Raw genomic sequence first — 21444 nt, 5'->3', positions numbered from 1 at the left:
TAGAAACCAAATCCTACACGTGAACACCTAGTTTAATAGGTCTGCAATACAGAAGTAATAGGTAATACTCCTATTAAGGAAGCAAAGGAGAGAAATATTTGCATTTTATAACTGCTGCCAAATAACACAGCAGTGATTAAGGATTGTTATGAATATTGCCACATAAAGCAGTGAACTGGCTGCCAAAGGGAATTTGGGTTTATAATGTTTGCGAGCACCTAAGAGCCAAACTCCAGCCAACCCAAGTTACAGCTCAACTGGAAAACAAACACCTTCATCCAGGATTGAGACAAGACAAGGTGTCAGGCAGTTCCTTCACTCTGATGGCAGCCAGGATTCAGCCCTGCTGGTTGTAGCAGTCCCCAGTAGCATACGAGGTCAAGACAAAGTCAAAAGAGTCAGAGCAATCAGAGCAATCCATTTTATTATACGTTTTGAGGCAGATCAAAGAGTTTCGTGAAGTAAATAAAAGGTAGAAATTGACAGAGATCAAAACAGTCACAGACTTCCTGAGAGATAAACATTTGTAGTTGTACTTTCCTGAAAGGATGGCATAAAAAACATCTATGAGTGGGACTGATATAAACCCACAAGGAGCAAAGCCACCACCATAGATAAAAGCAATAACAACAGGGCGCACAGGAAAAGAGGATTTCCAAACCATGACACAAATTGAAATAGCAAGCCAAGTCTGCAGAGCATCCTCTGGGCACATCGAATCTGGTATTACTGCATGAGGTACATGAACGAGACAGAAGTATTACAAACACGAATTCAATTGACTTTTGATCAGGACTATGTAACTGCAAGTAGGATTATGACAGAAGATGAGAATATCAGGATAGGAAAAATGCTCCTATATTGAAAGCCCAGAACATAACAGCTTCTCCTCTTCATCACATGAAAGGAACAGGGAACTCAGGGGATGGGGCTTGTTCCAGAACATTGCAGCCTTACAAAACCAGGTGATGCTAAAAAGCAGAGGTAGGAAAACAGAGTACTGCTCAACTTCAGGTGTTGGAAAGGGTTCTATGGAACACAGAGTAGGGCAACCAAAATGGATTCAGGAGGAGTGACCAAAAGCAAAAGGTTCACGGGACAAGTGAAAACACAGGAAAAAACAGGCAAGTGTTCAGGAAAAAAGTGAACAAAATCATGAATTCTTCATTAAGCACAAAATCAAATAAAGTATTGTCTAGAGAGAAGTGAGATTAGTTTACTGATTACTACAAATAAAGAAGCAGAAGAAGCAAATAGAGGCTAAACAGTGACATGAAATTAGCAGCCAATATCACTGTTATTAGTAATACACTGCAGGAAAGAGATGGTTGGCATCTTGGTGAAAATCTTCATCTGTCTTTGTTCGTTTTCCATCCCCCTCATACTATTTGTGTTGCTCAGTCCAGAGAGGATACATGATAAACATCACAACAATACTTCACAGAACTTGGGCAAAAAAAGTCAATCATTTCTCAGGTCCAACAGCAAGAGAACCATAGAGAAAGGAATACTGAAGCTGCAGTGAAAAGGATGTACATTAAACATTTATAGGTCTTTCTAGTGATGGGCAGTTTCTAAGGTTTAGAAAGGTTGTGAACTAAAAGATTTATTAAAAGTCAGGTTAGATACCTGTCCACATGTTGGCAGTAGTTGTTGAAGCAGACAAGGGCTATATAACCTCATGAGATAACTTACACCAAAGACAAACAGGGAAACACCACAGTTACTCCAAAAAGACCATTCCTGTGTTTTTTATTTGTTTATCCACCATTTTCCTGAACACTGCTCTTAACACAAAGATTTCACTCCACTCACAAGGCAATTCAAACTCCATATACCAAAGACAGTACAATAATTAGCAGAGCCCTAAAACAGAGTTCTTTCCACAGTGATCACAAATCTGAGAAATGCCAGTGGATACCTTAGAGGTCCGTGTTCTCAGCTTCCGATGTCCTCAGCGCCTGTGGGATGGACTCAAGTCCCAGGGACTTACTAACTAAGAAGTCATAGAACCAGAGTGGGAAGTAGCAGAAGATGCAGAGCAGCACATAAGCCCCTTTGCCTGGGGTGTACAAGCCGTGCGGTCGCTTGGCAAGCAGTGCATGCAGGATGGAGCTCAGCACAGGGGTGAGGTCAACGTCACAGTACATAGGGATACGCAGCAGGTAGTTTTTCAGCCCCAGCAGGTAGTCCCTGCCATAGTCCTGTTGTACATCCACTGAGAGGTGCTCCACCAGCTCTTTCTCCTGCTTCACCCATAGCTCTGACGTGCCTTGGATACCTGCAGCAGCAGCACAGTGGTTGAAAGTGAGTTTGGGGTTGATGATAAAAAAAAATTAAGCCATGATTTGTAGGCAATAAGCACTCCCCCACCACTGAGCCCTGAGGCACAGTAGTTCTGAACTGCATAAAGGAAGAGCAAAACACCTGGTTAGTTACACCTGCATGGTGTTAATACACTGTTCTGTTACCAGCTCTACTCAAAGAAGTCAGTATCTTTTTCCTCCCATGTCATTCTGTCCTTACTCTTTTTTTTTTTAAATAGGATTTCTAATTAGTGTTTATTAATAGGAGACTTCATTGAAAGAAGAGAGAGGCAAACTAAGATGGGCAAGATTAAATTGGGCTGGCCCAGTGCCTCTCTTATAAGAGGCACTGGTATTTTAATAAGCTGTTTCATGAAGAATGAAGCTTGTATTAGATTTTAAAAAGTTATTTTCATCATGTAAGAATGAAAGCAGTTGCTTTCCAATGCATTTATTGCATAAATCATGAATTAAGAGCTGCAAATAAAGACGTATATTTAAATAAGTATTTACAGCACCAACACTGGGACTTGTCTTGACAGGTGAAGTTCCCATCCAAGAGTCTGGCAATAGCACAGCAGATTCCTGAAGGTAGAAACCTGGGGATATTGGCAGAACCCAGTGTCACAAGGGAAGGGAAGCATTCAAGGGAGAGAGCTTTTATGAAAAGAGTACATGTTTTGCTTTTCACTGCCATAGGAATTCTTTGTGAAGACACCAGAACTTTGAGTAGGGAGTACTGAGCATGCCTTTTTTTTTTTTTTTCCTTTTTTCCCCCCAGCTAGAACAGAGGGAAGATCCAGAGTGATTCTGAAGACAAACTGTGCCCTATCACCTGAAAGGTATAACAAGATTACAGTATTCTTTAACACAGACCTCTGCTCAAACACTTCCACAGCAAAGAGTTCACCCCTCTGCCCTGGTTCACAAGACAGAGATGTGAGACCTGAGGGGGAGCAGCCATCAAAAGAACACGCATCTTAATTTCTGTAATCAACATGAGGAATAGGAAAGTGCTGAGACTCATTCAGAGCTCTCCTTGAAGACATGAGACTGCAGGAAAAGAGAGGCAGGAATTATCTAAAGTGTCAGACACCAACCTGTTCTGAAGCCTGATGGATGAATTGCAGCAACTTTGATTCCCCATTTGGAAAGCTCCTGCCTCATTACTCCAGAAAACATGGACAGAGCTGCCTTTGATGCTCCATATGCAGCATACCTCGGTAGTGGAATGCCTCCTGCAGGAGCAATATAAACATGATAAAGCTTAACACTGGCTCTTTCCAGCCTTTATTTCAGTGATTTAGAAGGAAGATTATAGCACAACCAGAATTACGTGGCTCTCACTGAGGTTAAAGACAAGTCGGTGAGGGAATCATTTTTTTCTGGAGGTTAAGAAAAAAAGTGTGAGCTGTAAATTAGCAGTTGCTTATAGCATTTATGCTCAGTAACTCCTTGTAAGATATCATCTACAGCAGAAAACATGAAGTGTAATTTGCAGCACTCTTTACCCTCAAACGCCATACAACTGCTGGTTTCCAAAACACAGATAATGCTTTACTTCATATAAAGAGTGAAAGGATAGATTAATACTGCTATTCCTGTTGTCACTAGCACGAATTTCAAGCTTCTATTATAAACTACAGTTACAACAGAGCAAGTAATCTCAACTCCAGCTTTACAAAATCAGGCACCCTTTTCCTCAGGCTATACCACTCCTGCTTGCATGGGCAGCCCAGCACAACCTCTGGAACAGCCCCCATTTCAGACACAACATTCTGTCTCAGTGTATTTGAAGCTTTTAAAAGAAAACTCCTGAATGTAGGCGAACTTCCTAATCAGCCACTGGTGCCATTTGTTGAGTTTTTTGTCTTTTTTTTTTTTTACTGTAAGAATCAGGTTACTACAGGAGCTCCACATGCAGAATCATTCCTTTAAAGAAGTCAGGCCAATCATACGTTAATTTTTTTCCCTGTATGCATCTGAAAAAAAGATGAGTTTCTATTGGTTTGAACCAATTGAATCACATACGCTCTCCCTCTGAGGTCAGGGTAACCTCAAATCCAGTTAATGCAGCTCTGCAGGCAGGAATAGGTTCAGCACAATCAGACCTCACTAACTTTTCTGCTAATGTTTTACCAAAGGACCCTCAGAGCCCATGCTAAGAGGAAGCTATTTACCTAAATCAGAACATCTGTGAACATCTATAGTTTAAGCAAGGTCATTATTAACTCCTTTAACAGCAAATTATTCAGCACAGGAAAGCTCTGTTTATCTCTGCAAGACAGCTTGAGGACTCATGCCAAGAGTCAAGACATCTGCCACAAAACACCTAAAATACAAGCTTCACTTGGGTGCTCAGAAAACAGATCTGTCCTCTGTTTCTGGGCTTGCAAGGGCAATGGTCTCTCATTTATTTAAAAAAATGAAAAAAATCAAGACATCATTGCTAGCAATGAGTCATTAAGATGGGTTTGCAGGTACAAAAGCATTCCTGGAACTGAAAAAAAAGACAAGATGACAGTGCCACAGCCAGGCTGATACCACATCCTTGAGGTAAGCCACAAGCATAAGGTGACACCTTGGCAATACAACAGGATGCAAGTGGACACAAACTGCACACAAGTGAGAACCCAAGCAGACAGGGCAAAGGAAAAATTAGGAAGCAGGTGATATGCAAACCCTGAAGAGGTCTTGCAAGGATACCTCCCAGCATCACAATATCCTGCTTCTAGCAGGTCTTGTTTTCAGATGAGCCAACAGCTGAGGAGCAGGAATGCTATCAGATACTGCTATTACTCCCACTCCTACATCTTAAACTCAGCTGTCATCCTAGAATAGAAGGTTATGTTATAAAGGCATACTAAGCACATGCGGCAAATGTCATGAATTTATCCCAAATATATTTCTATTTTTATTTCAATCCACTGTATTAAAAAAAAAATAACAGACCAGGTGAGCCTTTGGCTGTAACCAGCCTAAGTGGAAGAATACCTGTTCTAGCATAAGTCAGAAAACCTTTGGGCATTGCCATGGTGTGGTTCAAGGGTGCACAAACTAAGGTGTTGGCAGACTTCTGCTGGAATGTGTTCTAGAAAATTCTGTGTTTTATTGCCCATCTTCCTAGAAGAAAAATCAGAACTATCCCTCACAGCACCTACAACACAAGGTCAGAATTTTATAGTTCTATACAGCAGTTTATTTTTTAATTACTTTAAACTCTTCTTCAAGGGCTGATTTCTGAAAACAGCCTACTCAACAGAAGCCTGCACTGATTATCTAAGTACTAATTCCCTGGGCATGGCTACAAGAAGACCAACCAACATCTTCCTCAGCATTTATGCCAAGGACGTGAATTGCTCTTCCTGTTGTACCAGACCTTCTCTTGGTGCTCTCACTCAGCTCACCTGTCATGCTGGACATGTTCACAAGCCTCCCCTGGGATTTGCGCAGAAGCGGCAGGAAGGTCTTGGACACCTCTACAGCCCCAAAGAAGTTCACCTCCATGCACTGCCTGTACATGTTCATGGGCAGCAGCTCACCATCAGCAAGGAAGCCCAGGACACCTGCGTTGTTCACAACTCCCCAGAGCCCTGGGAAGAGAGGAAAATAAAAATACATATGCCTTAGCTGCCACAGACTTCGGGGTAGAAATAACCTACATACAAAAGACATGATGAAGCCAACAGGTAAGAGACAGCTTCTAAATAAGTACATTAGTATCCCATACAATGCCACAAAAGCTGTACCTGTGTTTTGCACTTTCTCTGAGACTTGCAGGTAGGCTTCCTTGACCTGGGTGGGATTGGTTATGTCCAGCTGTAGGAGACAGAGCCTCTGGGAACAGGTCCGTCTCAGCTCCTCAGCTCCAGGGCCATCCTTGTTCAAAACTCCAGCAAACACAACGAACCCCAAGTTATCCAGATATTTGGCCAATGCGTGTCCAATCCCAGTGTCACTTCCTGAAAGAATCCAAGGACAGATAGACTTGAAGTGTCTCTAAGTCATCATCATCACTAACACAGAGGGAGGCAGCACTGATTGAAAAAGCACACAGATGTAACCAAAAGAAAGATGAAAGGAAATGACTGAAATGCATATGAGAGCAGGAAGGGAGGTTTGAATGTAAAGAGGTGAGAAGCTCGTCCTTTGTATGTTCAGTAAACACCAGCAGAACATCCCCTCCTCACTCAGAGCTGAGGGTAACAGCTTACACTGTCCCACAGAGATTCCTTACATACAGAAGAAATAAAACCACAAGTTGATTTAATACAAACACTCAAACTGAAACCCTACAAGAAAGTACCTAGAAAAAAAAGAAACTCCAGATTTTAATGTGAAATCTCATCTGGACAAATCATTATACGGCATTGCAATTCAATTAAATTGAATTACATATCTTAATTCAAGGAAGTTGTGTTGTTTTATTCAAATATCTGCCACCTGAATCATTCTGATGAATACTTTTGGCCGCAGGCTACCGCCAAGCTAAAGCTAAGCAACTTTGTCTTTAGCTGCAAAAGGACTCAATGCTTTCAAGCCTTAAGGAAATTCCAGAAAGGCATTTTCAGGCTAAACCAAGTTACACCAGCTATTTGATTTGTGCAAACTTGCATCAGAATATTTTTTTTTTAATCTTCTCTAGTATCAGATTTATTCCCAAACTTCGTAAACACTTAGATTTACATATAAAGCAACAAACTGCCAAATGCACAAGACATCACTTACGTAAGTAAACAGCAACAATCAGGCTCATGCACATCCTCCCAACTTCTACCCATTTGCAGCATGGGTAGAAACCCACACGTGAAACAAAGGAATGGGACTTCAGTTGGCTTTTTGCCTTTTCCTCATTTTCAAAGGAGTGCAAGTCTCCCCGTGTAACCTTACCAGAAAGCTATGAGGGTTAATTGCGATTCCTGCACACGAAGGCAGGCATTACAACCATTGATAATGGGCCAGCTCCTGCACCCAAAATCCTCAGTCAACAGAGCTTGTGTGCCAAGGAGACTCATCTTAACTCGTGCTAGATCTTTATTTCTGGGTTTTATCTTCTAAAGGAGACTTTAGTACTGAAAGACAGAAAATAAATTAACTCCAGGTGATTTGGAAGAAATATATACTCAGTGCTTGGATCCATCAACACAAGATGTTGAAACAAATTACTCATGCTCTGTTGAATTCCTTCTTTAAAGAATGCTTTCTGGCATTTTTGAAATCTACCATTTGTTGACAATGTACCAGACCATGACATCCATCACATTTCACTTCTCACGGCCCTGGTCTGGAAGAAATGAACAAACCTACATTCCTGGAAATCCCTAGGAAACATGAGGAGGCCTGCAGATACCTCAAAGACATGATGGATTTCTGGTAAAGGAGGGGTGCTCTGTCTTACTCTCTTCTACTGAGAATCAGATTTCTGGCTCAAATCTCGACTCCTCCATCCTCTCCAGTAGGGACACAGACATGGAGCTGCGTATTCCACAAGAAAAAGCCCTCCAACACAGCTTGAACTGGGGAGTGGGCAGAGGAATTAGAGATTTCCCCCACAAACAAAACAGACATCTGTATATCACTAGAAAATTTGTTTTAAGAGAGGGAGTCAGTACAGACTGCAACCGAGTCAATACTAAGAACTTCTCTTCAACTCATCCTGAGCATCAGGAACACAGGGCACACACCAGGAATGGAAAGACCAACTGAACTGGTGAAGTTCATCCCACTCAACACACAATAATCAAGGCAAGAATTTCACAGTCCTGCTACCCTGCATCTTCAGTTTGGGTCTATAAAAGCCAGTTGTGCCTGAGGCCACAGCTGTGGACCACAAAGCACTCAGTCCCAGCATGAGGGTAAATGGAAGTGTTCCATCTGTGTTTCAGACTGCTCACACACCTGCAGCTGCTTGTGTGAAAGAGCATTTGGACAACCAGGCTGGCAAGTTGCTGGTGTTAATTAGCAACAGAGCAGCACATGATAGCCAGAACCACATCTGAAAGCCCGGAGAGAAGCACTGAGGTCACTGTGTGCCCCAGCCAGAGACAGCCGTGGGCAATATGGGGCAGCTGCAGCACTCCATACAGGGCTGGATGGTGCAAGAAATCACTTCCCATGAAATATCTGCCTCAGGTCTCTTCTGAGCTGGAGAAAAGGACCCCAAAACTGATTTAAGGGCACTGTGCACCTGTGTCTTCTCCCCACAAAGGCAGGGGATGGCAGGGGTGGGGGGGAGGGGTGAGTGCTGCAGGCAGAGCAACTGAGAATCACGTTGAGTAAAACTTTCATTTTGATTCAGGAGGGTCTGATTGATTGCATACCATCTGGATTCAAAGAGACTCAGAAGAGCTTCTGCAGCTGCATCAGCTGCCAGAAGTGTCTGAACTTGCATTTGTTTGGGACAGTTGCAGCACAGGTTCAAAGAAAGCACACGCTGCATCGTAACCCAGAGCTCTTCCCTGCCTGGTACTGTTCTAACTCTGGCCCTTCAGAGATAAGCTCTGAAGTGTTTCCTGAAGAACTGCTGATTTGACAGCTCACAGAAAACAGCACTGCCCCTTCCCATGCCCAGAGCCCCTCCTCACCCTAGCTGCAAAAAGAAGAGAGGAAATCCCATGCTTGCCCTGTGCTCCGAGTTTTGTATTTAATCCCCCCAGCAGTGCTGTCAGGCAGCTCTAAATCACCTCCAGGAGTCCCTATAAAACAAAGTGAAATGCTATAATAAATAGCTCAATCATCCAAAGCAACTTGACTCAGCTTTCCATAGGGAAAAACAGAAAAAAAAATGTGTTTTTTTTTTTTTTAAAGTTAGTGCAAGAATGAGTAGGTGGGCTTTCCAGTTCAGAAGCCTGATTAACACAGACAGCAACACTGAAAGTCTCAGAAGAAACAAGAGTAGAGCCACAAAACTACAAAAATGCCATCCCTGCAAAAACAAAGGGGGTTCTGAGTAGCTTAGAGTGTTAAAACAGAGCAAACTCATTAGCTCTGAGCTTTCCCTGCCAATGGGGCAAATCACTCACTCCCAAACATACTTAGTTTCATAGAGACAGCTCCAAAGCAGTGCCTTGAATTACAGGCACAGTGTACACAGCGCATCTGAAGACAGCGGTACCTCAGCATCCAGAGCAGCAAATTGATGTAAGGCATGAGTGGAGTGTTTTGAGGACTCCCAGAAATTAATGTCTCTCCTCAACAATTAGCCCATTATAAGTATTCTCGTGGGCTTTCTTTCCAACCAGTTGTTTTCACAGGCATATCTGAAAAGCTACTTGTAAGGATTAAATGAAATACTTAAAATAATGGCATCTATTAAGATGTTTTTCTACTTAAGTTCAGAACAAGGAAAAAGAAAGAAAACATCTCTGGAAAAGCAAGTAAAATAAGAAGAAAATAGAAGCACTGCCTATAAGCACACATTTCACAGAATTCCAACGTGAAGAACAGAAACTTTTCCAGCACGCCTTCATGCAGAGCCCATCTCTGTTCCCCAAGCCCCTTACCTGTGATGAGCACGGCTTTGTCACCCACAGGTAGTGGCCCTGCATCCAAGTATACCGAGCAGCTGAGCCATGTACTGCAGAACACTATGAGCCCCCAGCACGTGCCCAGCACAGCCACACACAGCAGTCCCAGCAAGGCAGGCAGCACAATTCGGAGCAGCACATGGGCTTTGTATCTCCTCTTGGCCAAGCAGAGCCCAAAAAGCACAGGGATGGCCACACAGAGCCATCCCAAGGGGCTGCTGGGGAGAACATCCATCTCCCAGGCACCAGGCAGGAAGGCAGAGTAGGTGCTGCTGGTTGCAGCCCACTTATATAGGGGCAGGGTGAGGGGTGGGGCGGGGAGAGGGGACTGTAAAGGTTTGACATAATCTCACTCACCCTTGGCATCTGCACCAAGCAGGAGCCTTCTGGCTTTTCTTACCTTTTATTCCTTCTGCCTGACAGCTCCACCTTCTGCATAATGTGCCGGCTGGGTAATGATTGACAGCAGTGGGAATGGACATGATGCAGCAAGCACTTGGCTTCTGGAGAAAATTCACTACTGTATGTTGTGTGTGTCCTTACAGTGCATTTCCCTAGAGATGTTAAAAAAAAAAAAAAAGAAGAAGAAGAAGAAAAAACAAACGACTTGATTTATGGGAAAAGTCCTGTATGAAAACTTTGGGTGTAGTTTCTGAGGAGTTGGGTGTGATGGGGAATCTCAGGGTAGGATGGCACAGGTGGTGCTGCCATCAAGGACAGCTTGTTAAGCAATGACATATGGCACACCTGTGGGGAGCTCTCAGCCCAGCTCCATTAATGTTGATTAAAGCAGGAAGCATCCCTTTCATACCCTAAGCAAACCAAAAATACACATGCAAACGATTCACTGTATTTGAGGGATCTGATGTCTACCGTGCTGTACTCTGAAGGTTGTTTAAAGAAGAAAAGGGTGTTGTAACACTCATCCAGCTACAAGGCGTGAAGTGCACGTCAGGCATGTTTATGTCTGTAACAGTCCCTGCTAACTGGTCTGAGATCACAAGCAGCCCATAGGATGCAGCTATTTGCAGACAGCCCTGCTTCAGACACAGGGAGGTGGAAGCTCAGGGCGCAGACCTAGCATGGGACACAGGCATCTTTCCATTCCGTTATTCCTCTGTGGTTTTATGGGATGGTAAATCTATTGACTATAAATTTTTACAGCCAGTAAAAACGTTTACATACCTCTATATGCAGTTTACATTAGAGATGAGGTCACTTTCTTAAAGGAATATTACCCAGATGAATCCACTTGTCATTCACTGCACTGTGAGCACTCATCCACCCATCCCTCCGCCGCAACACTCTTGCACAAAATGCAAGCCATTCTCACTCACCTCTGCCATTTGCTGTTTTTGCTTTTATTAGCATGGTGGCCCATAAGTCAGCTCTACCCTACTCTCTTCGTAAAGATTTCCTTGGAGAATTCTGGTTTTTCTCACTGACTGGTCCTTACTTAGGTGACCACTGATGTGACAGCAGTTAAAGCATCGGCTCGCACGTTGAAGGATACACGAGTTCAGGTTTTGGCACAGCACTGTGCTGTCACAACTCCCATCTGCACCCACCAAGGTGCAGAATAAGTGGGGGATCTGTGTCTGACTTAATGCTGAATCTGTATTTTCAATGCAAGATATAAGCACTGAAGGCCTTTTAATGAGGCTGGCCACGTGCTCACCCGGTAGTGGGAGAATAAAATTGAATGCATAGATGGTGCACAATGTAGGGCAAGTCACTAAAAGACTTCCCTGAAAGAAGGGAATGGTCTAGAAATGGCTGAGACGTGTTAGTGTGGAGTACCCACCTCAGGTACACTCAGCACGTTCTCCAGCACCAGCACAGGCAGATTGCAGCTTGATGATTTTTCAGCACAATTTTTGCAAAAGTGAGGAAAGTTTTATCATCCCGTCCATCTCAAGAAAGCACTCACATTCCTCTGTTCGATTTCAGTGTGTCTCTGCACCTCACAGCTGTACATTAACACAGGACTGCAGCTGAGTTTGCATCATTTCCTATTTCTCTGTGCTGTGCCTACTTATGCTGTGAATATTCATCCTTACCTCCCCTCCTTCTTGACAGTTTTGCTGATGAGGATGGAGATCCATCTTACAAAGAGGATGGATTTGGGCTAATTGATTTTGAGCTAAGTTTGACTCTCTTTCTTTGCCAGGATATTTATCTTTCTTCCTAGTTTTCCAGAGCCATCATCACACCATAGCTCAGTGTCCTGTCCCCTTATGCCCCAGAACCCTACATATTCTATACTGAAGTCTGAACACTGCTTCCACAGTCAGCCCATGCAGATGTCAAACAGCAGAATAGAAGTGGGGGTCAAGCATGCCCACCGTGCAAATCTTGGTGCTAAGTGATCATTTTTGAAGGGCAAATAATTGATGGCAAAAGAAGATGCCTGTCACTGCCAAGTGCCCCTGCTTCACATGCTTTGTGCACATTTGCAGCTCCATTTCATGTTCTGCAGGGCAGTTCTTGTCTGGAAAATAATTTCAGCAGAAAATATTTCAGAATTTGTTTCACCAAATCAGTCATTAAATGAGACAGGAAGATGTTGTTCAGGATTAAATACATATATGAGTAGCAATAACATGAAATGATTTACTTTGATTGATGACAGCTCCTGAGACTCCATACATTTGGATTTCAGTGGATTTAATGGCTGTACAAGCACTTTCAGGCTTACGGTCTTGAAATTACTGAACTTTCCTACACAAAACTTATTTGGGCAAAAAGACTTTGTACTTACAAATACTACCAAACTCCTACACAAAGGCTGAGATAACCTTTTGCCTTCAGCAAGTTCTCTGTCTCTTCATGCACTCAACTCAAAACACAGCACTTACCCCAGTAAAAACAATAGAAACGCTCAACTGCCTAAAGCTAGGAGTGTAGCCAAGCACCTTTGTGAATTAAGATCTCTGAAAGCAAAGACATGTACTGAACAGTGCAAAAAAGGGTTATGTGCATCTGGAAATAATGCTGTGTAACCTCTCCTTTGTCGTCAAACTATTGGAATCGTAGACCTTAGGGAAAATTATTCCTGTAGAAAGAAGTATGTATCTATTATGGAAAATCAAGAAATACCTTTTAGTTACTGGAGATACTGTCTTTAGAAACATAGTAATTATAATTGTAAAAACTGAGAATTCAGAAATAGGTGGTGATCCCTTAAGATCGCATGGCAGTGAAAAAGCAGTTACAGCTCATCAACAAAACCAAATAGTGCTAAAGCTAGTGATGATTATGATAACAATAACAACAACAGTAACTTCTTCAGATAAATCTCCCGTTACTTTCTCATGTAACTTCTTCAGATAAATCTCAGTTACTTTCTCAGAGTGAGCAACTTCGGTAGCCAGGACTCACAAATTCTTTTGGCAGGTACCCACACAACGCATACCTTAGCTTTATATGACCATCAAAAAAAACAATTGCAGCCTGAATGAATTTCTCATGTGAATTCAGTGCCTGCAGCAGCTGTACCTGTGAAGTAGAGGGTCATATAGCCATAGGCTGTAAGTTCTGCCTTGCTATTAGCATGAACTCCATTCAACCTCTGTAAATTTTCTGCAATAGACAAAACATCTCTAATCAGAGAAATAATTTGCAAAGGATGTTTTCTACTGTTTCTTTCAAGAACAGTTGAAAGAGGATTGCACTCTTTCCAAAATAAGTCATTTTTTATCAAAGAAAATGTCGCTATCTTTCCAAAAGAGGATGGAATAATTAAAAAATAAAGGCAATTAGGTATCTTAGGGGAGTCAGCCAGGAATCATCTCTACATCATCCACATGAGAAATGACAATTGCCTGCCTTTCTTCTGTCACCACTGACATGAAATGGCTTTCACTGAACCACCAGTGTTAGAGAAGTATCAGTTTATCTCAGCCCACTTCTCTGACAGCAACAGAGCCTTCCCTAAAATCCCCTTTGGTACACTGTGCCTCAGTTTAGGATCAATAAGGATGTAAGCTGTACTCTGGATTGGAAGATTAGTTTGTTTCCCCAACTATATTTTTATGATATGAACTCTATTTCTTTCCCTTTCCCTGGCACTGCCTTTGTGAAGTTAATGGTAGCCCAGAATACAGAGAATTTCCACATTTCACACAGCCTTCTTGTTTTATTTTGCTGGTGCTTCCTGAAACACAGCCAAGATTTCCCTCACCTTACTTTGGAGAGTTTCTTAACCATAGGTCATATAGACCCTATGAGCACTTCAACAGCAAAAAATACTCTTTGCATCTCTTTTCTGTAACTTTTCCACTCCACCCACACAGAAGCCACATAATTTTCACCACAATTAAATTCATTAAGGAAGCACACAGAAAATTAGGCATAGTTAATCAAAAGTCTGATATAAAGCAAGTGCAAACAAACCAGTCGCTAAGACAGGTAACATTAGTGATGGAGTTACAGCAGTCCCAGCACAGCAGGGCCTCCAATGATCATGGTAGATCATTAGTTCCCATTAAAATCTGGGCCCTACAGCATGGTTGGACTACGTGATCTTGGTGGTCTTTTCAACCTTGATGATTCTATGATTCTGTGATCTGTGACCCACCTTCCTTCCATCTGCATGCTCTTGAAAACTTCTCCTCTAAACAGAATTCAGTCCTTTTTAGCATTTCCTCGGAGTTTGAGATGCACACGGAAATGAGATGAAAAAGGAAAGATGATTCAAAAAGCATTAAGTGATCAACCGTGACAAAGTGCCACCTGCTCTAAATGCATTCTGCTTTCTGCCACTTGAAGGACGAGTCCCTCGCTTTGGGAACACAAAGCCATGCATTTGTCCTGTTGAGGAAGCACGACCTCAGACTGTGTTTAATCAATGGCTTACATTGCTGCTTTGATTGAATGTGTTTGCTACATACCGAGTGCCACCCATTTCTCCTTCGATGCTGCTGATCTGAAGGGCATTCCTGTGGCTTCTCAGTGATGCTTGTGCTGCTGGTGAATTGCTGCAACTGCTGTCAGTGATGGATGTTCCTCCCTTGGAGCAGGGGACAGGCTAGATGACATCTCAAGGTCCTTTTCGGGGTGTGGGGGAGGTTTTGATGGATCTATGGCAGGCAGTATTTTAGCTAAACTTCATTTTTACTTTAGACAAGCAGCTAACTGTAGAAAATCTTACAATAAACGTCATTTGGTTTTGTTTTGTCGTATTTCTCTTCATTATACTTAGATATTTTATTTTGTGCAGTAACCTTAAATCCTGACTCAAAAATTGTCTACTTGTAATTGTATCTTCTCCCATTAAAATCACTGTGACTATTCACATATATAAAATTCATCAGATGATTTAATAGCTTCCAAGGCTCCAAATACTTATTAGGTTTAAACACTTCCTGAGAACCCACACCCACACTTGTGTGAATTCTTAAAGATGAACACTGACATCCATGTGCCAGTAAATAGCATAAGCATTCAGATGCATGTATCTAAATGTGCAAACCTGCAGAGTTAGAGCCTGTCAGAAAGACCCCCTCCACATAGATCTGATATGCCCTTGCTGATGGATTCATGCAAATGAACACACACCATAAAATTATTCCCTGCACTTTTTAGGTGAAACAATTTTCAAGTGCCACTTCTATGGATGTCTCCATGTTTTGCAGTCAGTATTAAAACACTGCCAAGCCTCAGGAGGGGCACAGATTCTATGGGAATCAGTACACATGTGCACCAAACGAATTACCCCCTGCATGAGATTCATTCCTGAGCTGTGCATGCTTTGCAATTTCTTTTATTAATACTGTAAACTGTCACATGGCTTTAATTTTTCAGTCCAAATCTGCTTTTTAAGAATGTATATGAAAGCCTTAGGGCAAGCCTCTCTCATGGTTGATCGCATGCAAACTTTGCTTGAATCACCAAGAGCTATGCACATGTAGCTTCAAAGGCAGATTTGGGACCTATAACTTTAATTCATCCACCAAATGGAGCTCCAGAATCCATTAAGGAAAAATAACTAGTAACCATCTGTCTTTATTCATCAGGCTGAAAGCAGTCAATCAACCCTAGTGGACATTTTTACTTTCTTCCATCTCTCAACAGCTTTGAGCACAGATGCAGCCTTTCCATAATTAAGCTGAGCACAGCATTTCCTAGACAGATTAATTCTGGAGAGCTTGTCAAAAATGTCAGATGGCATACAGGTCCTGCGTCTTGCTCCCAGAATATGTATACATATAAACTTATGGATAGAATTATTACAATTAACAGAGATCTATAGCCCACATCATTAAGCCACCTCAATGACCACAGCGTTAGGAGAACCTGTTCTCCATAATACATTTGTTTGCTTTTTTCATTTGCTGCAACTCAGGACATCACCTCTACAGTGAACAAATGTCTCTGGGAATGGAACTCTACGCAGGATGCACACAGTGAGCAGAAGGCAGCTGCTGACTGCTGAGCTGTGGTTGTACTGCTGAAGGGCAATAACCTCTGCAAAGTCATGGGCACTTTTTGGAACATGCACAACCTGAGGGTGTTCTCAGCTATGGGATTTATATTCTAACAAGCTGGAATGTAATTAGGTAGTTCACACCTAACAACTCTTCTAGATGTGTTTTTAGGGAAGTTTTCAGATGTACGAGATGGTTTCTATTAACTTCACAGTGATATGCACAGATATCGAAGGCGGCTTTGTATCTCGATGACTATTAATAATGAGCTGATACAAGTTTTCAATTTTCTTTTATTTTCTGAGTTATAACATTTTAAAGCAGAGAATATTTCCCACTCTCAAGGATTTTATGTTACTTGTTAAATATTCTGGTTATTCAATTTAACTTTATGATCCAATCTATAGACTGAAACCAGGATTTGCAAGTACCAGCCTATGAGCAATTCTTGCTTCCCTTAAACTGGGTTTTTATTTTATTTTTAAATAAAGTAAAAACTCAGGTCAAATCTATCTTTGTGCTATTGAATTAGAATTCCAATACCATGTAGAAGTGTAAAAGTTTTTGTCCTTTTATCTGGTGACAAAGAACTGACGATCACTACTGCTTTTGATTGAATGATGTAGTCTGAAAAAAAGTTGTACAAAATAAGGAAAGACTATTCCAGAGAATGACTCTAGAGAAGAAAAAGGCATTGTGCTTTCAAAGTGGTCATGAAAACGACACCACAGCAAGTTCTGACAGAAATGAGTAGATACTGGCCAAACTTTGGGATCCAAATTGCACACATGGAATCTGCTTGTGTATTTAGGAAGATAATTTTGCTTCCATGTGTTTCATTGTTTATCTGTCATCTATCAGTCTTTCATCCCCACAGATCTATTCCAACTGGCAAATGGAGATGAGGCACCCAAATGTACATGGAGAAGCGGGCAAGTATTCAATATTCTTACCACCTCTGGCAGGAATCTAAACATCACAAAAGTGAGGCTCTTGTTTGGGTTTGAAGGCACAGTGTATGTCAGAACGTGAACCAACTTGCCAGCAGAAGCAGCTTCAAATCCCAGCTCTTCACCCAGGCTGCACCCATACTATCATATAAATGTATCTACAGATACAGTACACAACCTGCTTCCATTGCACCACAGCCATCTTTCAGGCAGAAACTGCAGAAAAAGCAGCAGCGAGATGCTAAGCCGGCTGAGATCGTTTACAGGATGCTGTTTGGCAGAACTGCTACAGGTTCAAGAGTACAGCTCATTTCCTGCAACTGGACAGATCCGTCAACCAGTGACTTAAGACAAGTGTAACTGTAATACAAGTCACAACTCAAAGGCTGAAAGTGCAGCCACAGAACACAGTCAATAGAGGAAAAGAAATGACTGCCTCAGCCTTTGTTAGCGTGCTGTTGAGTCTCCAGCATGATGCACTAAGCAGAGGCTATAGCCACCTGTATATCTGTAGTACACTAAAGATATGTTCAGTTTAGCCTTGATTTTTTGCACTTAATATTCCTCTTTTTACTCCACTAAAGAGTAAAGTAAATGCAAAGTTCATACTTCACAGCACCTTCATCCCAAGCTATGATGGGATGCCATAACTTCAACTGTTGTAGCTAGAAGAAACCAGTGGGCAACCAATTATAGAAATTTAACAACTCAAATAATTTAACAATTCTGGCTTTACGAATGTCAATTGTGTAACACAAAAATGATGTGCCGTTGCACCAAGATTAACTACAGAAGCTGGATTCAGTAGCAGCAGAGATCCCTCCTTCCAGCATAATCTACAATGGTTGCAGGCCTTCCTCAACAATTATGGAAGGCATTTTCTCCACAGGCAGATAACACGGGATGGAAGGTGGGATGATTCTGCCTGATAAGCTGCCACATGTGTTACTCCCATGTGATTAACCACCTGACAGGACAAAACAGCATGAGAAACACAAAGAATGAAGTCTGTTTGGCTTTTCTACTAATGAAATGGGCACTCAATGGATTCTTGCTAGCCAGTCAAACTGCTTTCACAGGATTTCCCAGAGTATTTTTAAAAGGCGATGTCAGTGATTGACCCGGAGAAGGATTTTTAATAGATAACGCCTTCTCTTAGAAAGTGCTAAAATGACAACTGCTGAAACAGACATTCTTATGATAACAATGACTGAAAGCTGTTAGAGCTGAAAATGTAAACTGCTTAACCAATTTTGCTCTATGTATGTCATTTTATTCAGCTAGTGGATGACTCCTTGGCAACACAGTTTGTGTGTGTGCGTGTGTAACTTGCATAACAGACATGCAAAATTGTCATTATACAAGGTTCAGTTACTAGAACATGCTGTTCTTCTAAGTCATTCAGAAGAATATTTCAATTTATACAGCTTGTCCACAACATGTTGGATGTCTGATCCTTATACACACATACCTGCAACAAGCAGTGAATTAAGCCATTGTATATTCTGGAATTAAACCAGGACAAAAAAAATGCATTGTAACTGGCTGGATATCTCTTAAAAGATAAAGAATAAATACTATAAATGCAAAGCTTGGTCAGAATCTTTACTGCAAAAAGTGAACAAAAATTCAAATATTTGGGAATCCAAGTTATTCAGATTTTGCTTCCCTCACAAATGTAGAAAAATCAAAATTTGTTTTAACCAGATGATGCACCGACACTTCTGTTAATGATGAAAATTCAGAGCAAGAATACCTTGCAGTTGACTGCATTATTGCCACCCTTGCATACTCCCAGTGGAAAAGTTCCCACTTTGAACATATCCCTCATGTTACTGTTCCAGGACAAAACATGTCCAAATAAGATTTCTGCACAGAAGATAAATGCATTTGACAACTTGCTTGTCTTTGTAACTTTTGTAAATTTACCCCATTGCAGAGATAAGGGATTCATCTTGCTTTGCCAAAGTATCTGTTTACAACCTTCAGCATTTTGGGTTCTGAATAAATCCATATCAAAGGAGAACTCAGTTTGGTGCCAGAACCACTTGGTTTGAAATGGCTGAGAATAGAGTCCTACATCAGGACATGATAAAATATTTACAAATTCTGAATTCTACAATCATTAATTCCACAGAACAGATAAACGACCTCACCAAAAAATAAGAAAACAGTGGTACTGTAAACATGAAGATGCCATTAAGTAACCTTAGAGAGATTATCTCATTTAAACATGGTTGAAACAAGAAAGAGATTGCATCCCTTTTTGAAGCTGTTTTCCTTTCCTTTACTTACATGTTCAAATTCTTACTTAATCCTTCCTCTGCAAAAATTAGGTCATTTTTGCAATGCTTTCAAGGTAATTGCAAAACTAAAATGGGCAGCATCATTTTTAAACCAATGCCTGTTCTGCTGTCTTGCCAGACAAGTGGAAGACCACTGCCTACACCCTGAATACAGTCTCATGAAATGAAAGCACAGTAAGAATCACTAAGATTGGAAAAGAGCATTAAGATCATCTCATCCAACCATCAGCCCATCACCACCATGCCCACTAACCATGTCCCTGGTTGTGACATCTACCCTTTTCTTGAAAACCTCCAGGGACCTACCAGAAATAGGTTTGAAGACAGATAACATCTCCTCAGCAAATATATTTCCTTTTCCCCTTAGCTTCCACTGAGAATCCCACAGAAACGCTATGAGCTGAGGCTTGGGAGTTCTTGTTGACACATCTCTTCTACTCTCAGCTCCAGTACCTGCAGAAAATTAGCACAGTACAAGATACAGACTAAAGAACACATTTGCCTCCAGTTTATACTACGTATTTTATAGCACATGATTATCTTGTGAAGCCAAAACATCCTTTACATCTCTCTACATGATCAAAGTAGTGAGTCCAACCATCAGTTGGATGTTCCGTGCCAATGATTCATAGCGCACTGACATCATCTTGGTTTTGCTAGCTATGTGGGTAAGACTTCTGCAAACCTATGGATAGTGAAATTAAATTATAATTTACTACAGCAGGGAACCCATATCAGTGTGGTAAATCAGGGCAGCTGGATGCACTTGAATCGTGCTCGAAAACAAATCAGACAATTACTGAAATGTGTGTAATTTTGTTCCAAAGGAGTTGCCTATTTAACTTATGAGAAGTTTTGCTTTAAGTGACTGAATTAAAGACATGCAGAATTGCATTCCAGAACCTGTCCTCCTCACTTTGAGAGTAAAAACATCTGTGAAAGTCTCTTCAAGAACACTGTGCTCGTCTTTTCATCAGATGTTTCTCAACGTACTCACTTTTAAAGCATACAATTGTTCAGGTAAGTAGGGGCTCAGAGCTTTAGCCCTTAGAGTCCTGTGTGCTTACTCTGCATTACTGAAATCATTCGTGATAGAAAGCCACAGGACTGGCTAAAATTTGGCTTTTTAACTACAACACAGAATGACAACTTTTCCATGTAGTCAAATCTGCCATTCTGAAATGAGGGATGACTGCTTCCTACTATGTTTTGATGATTAAAAAGAGACCATTCCTTACAACGAGGGATAAAACTGAGAGTGGTTTAAGAGCAGAAGTTTTAGTTTAACTACAGTTTTCTTATATTCATAATATTAACACTAATTAGAGATAAACTGACACAATGACCAGGCAGAAAGTAAGAAAAAGCAGAAGGCAGACAAAGAGGTCTCAGTCCTGCAATCTGCCCTGCATGAATGAATCACAGAGTCCAGAGGATAAACCTACGTTCTAAGGTTAACCTATTCAAATGCAAGGGATTTAGCAACATAAGATGGAGTGCAAGGTCAGAAATGCAGTTCAGGAAGTACAAATCTCTTTGAGCTACCAGAATAAAGTGGCTAATGTAGAATATATCCCTGGATATATTCAATACCAACACAGCCCTCAGTAAGCTGCTCTATCTGGCCCTGCTGTGTGCTTGGGGTTGAACTGGACAATCTCCAGCATTTCCATCCCTGCATCACCAGTATTCCTCATCCCTGGAGACACTCACGGTCAGGATGGACCAAGCTCTGAGCACCTTGACTGAGCTGTAGATGTCCCTGATCACGGCAGGGAGTTGGACCAGATGGCCTTTAAAGGTCCCTTCCAACCCAAACATTTCTATGATTCTACGACTTCCTACCAACCACAAATATTCTGCAGTTCTGCAAGATCCCATTGAAACACAATCTGTTTTCTCAGAGAACGGACATCGATTGGCACGAC

At 41.6% G+C, this 21444-nt stretch overlaps 1 protein-coding gene across 2 annotated transcripts; it reads right to left on the bottom strand.

The window, feature by feature from the left end:
• Positions 1-407: 407 nt before the first annotated feature.
• Positions 408-10399, bottom strand: HSD17B2 (hydroxysteroid 17-beta dehydrogenase 2). Of its 2 annotated transcripts, none has more exons than XM_031615286.2 (5): positions 10233-10399; positions 6056-6268; positions 5714-5899; positions 3407-3544; positions 408-2281 (listed from the first exon to the last, which is right to left on the bottom strand). In XM_031615286.2, exons 1-5 carry the CDS (start codon positions 10312-10314, stop codon positions 1923-1925), a joined length of 978 nt encoding a protein of 325 aa, XP_031471146.1. In that variant the 5' UTR covers positions 10315-10399; the 3' UTR covers positions 408-1922. The 2 variants fall into 2 exon arrangements, with proteins under 2 accessions (XP_031471146.1, XP_031471145.1); XM_031615285.2 differs by lacking the exon at positions 10233-10399 and adding an exon at positions 9809-10114.
• Positions 10400-21444: the final 11045 nt, after the last annotated feature.

This window comes from Phasianus colchicus, chromosome 13 (assembly GCF_987193195.1).
Source record: "Phasianus colchicus chromosome 13, bPhaCol1.hap1.1, whole genome shotgun sequence".
Lineage (NCBI taxonomy): Eukaryota > Metazoa > Chordata > Aves > Galliformes > Phasianidae > Phasianus > Phasianus colchicus.
The sequence above is the reverse complement of the archived record's forward strand: the minus strand, read 5'-3'. Positions and strand labels throughout refer to the sequence as shown.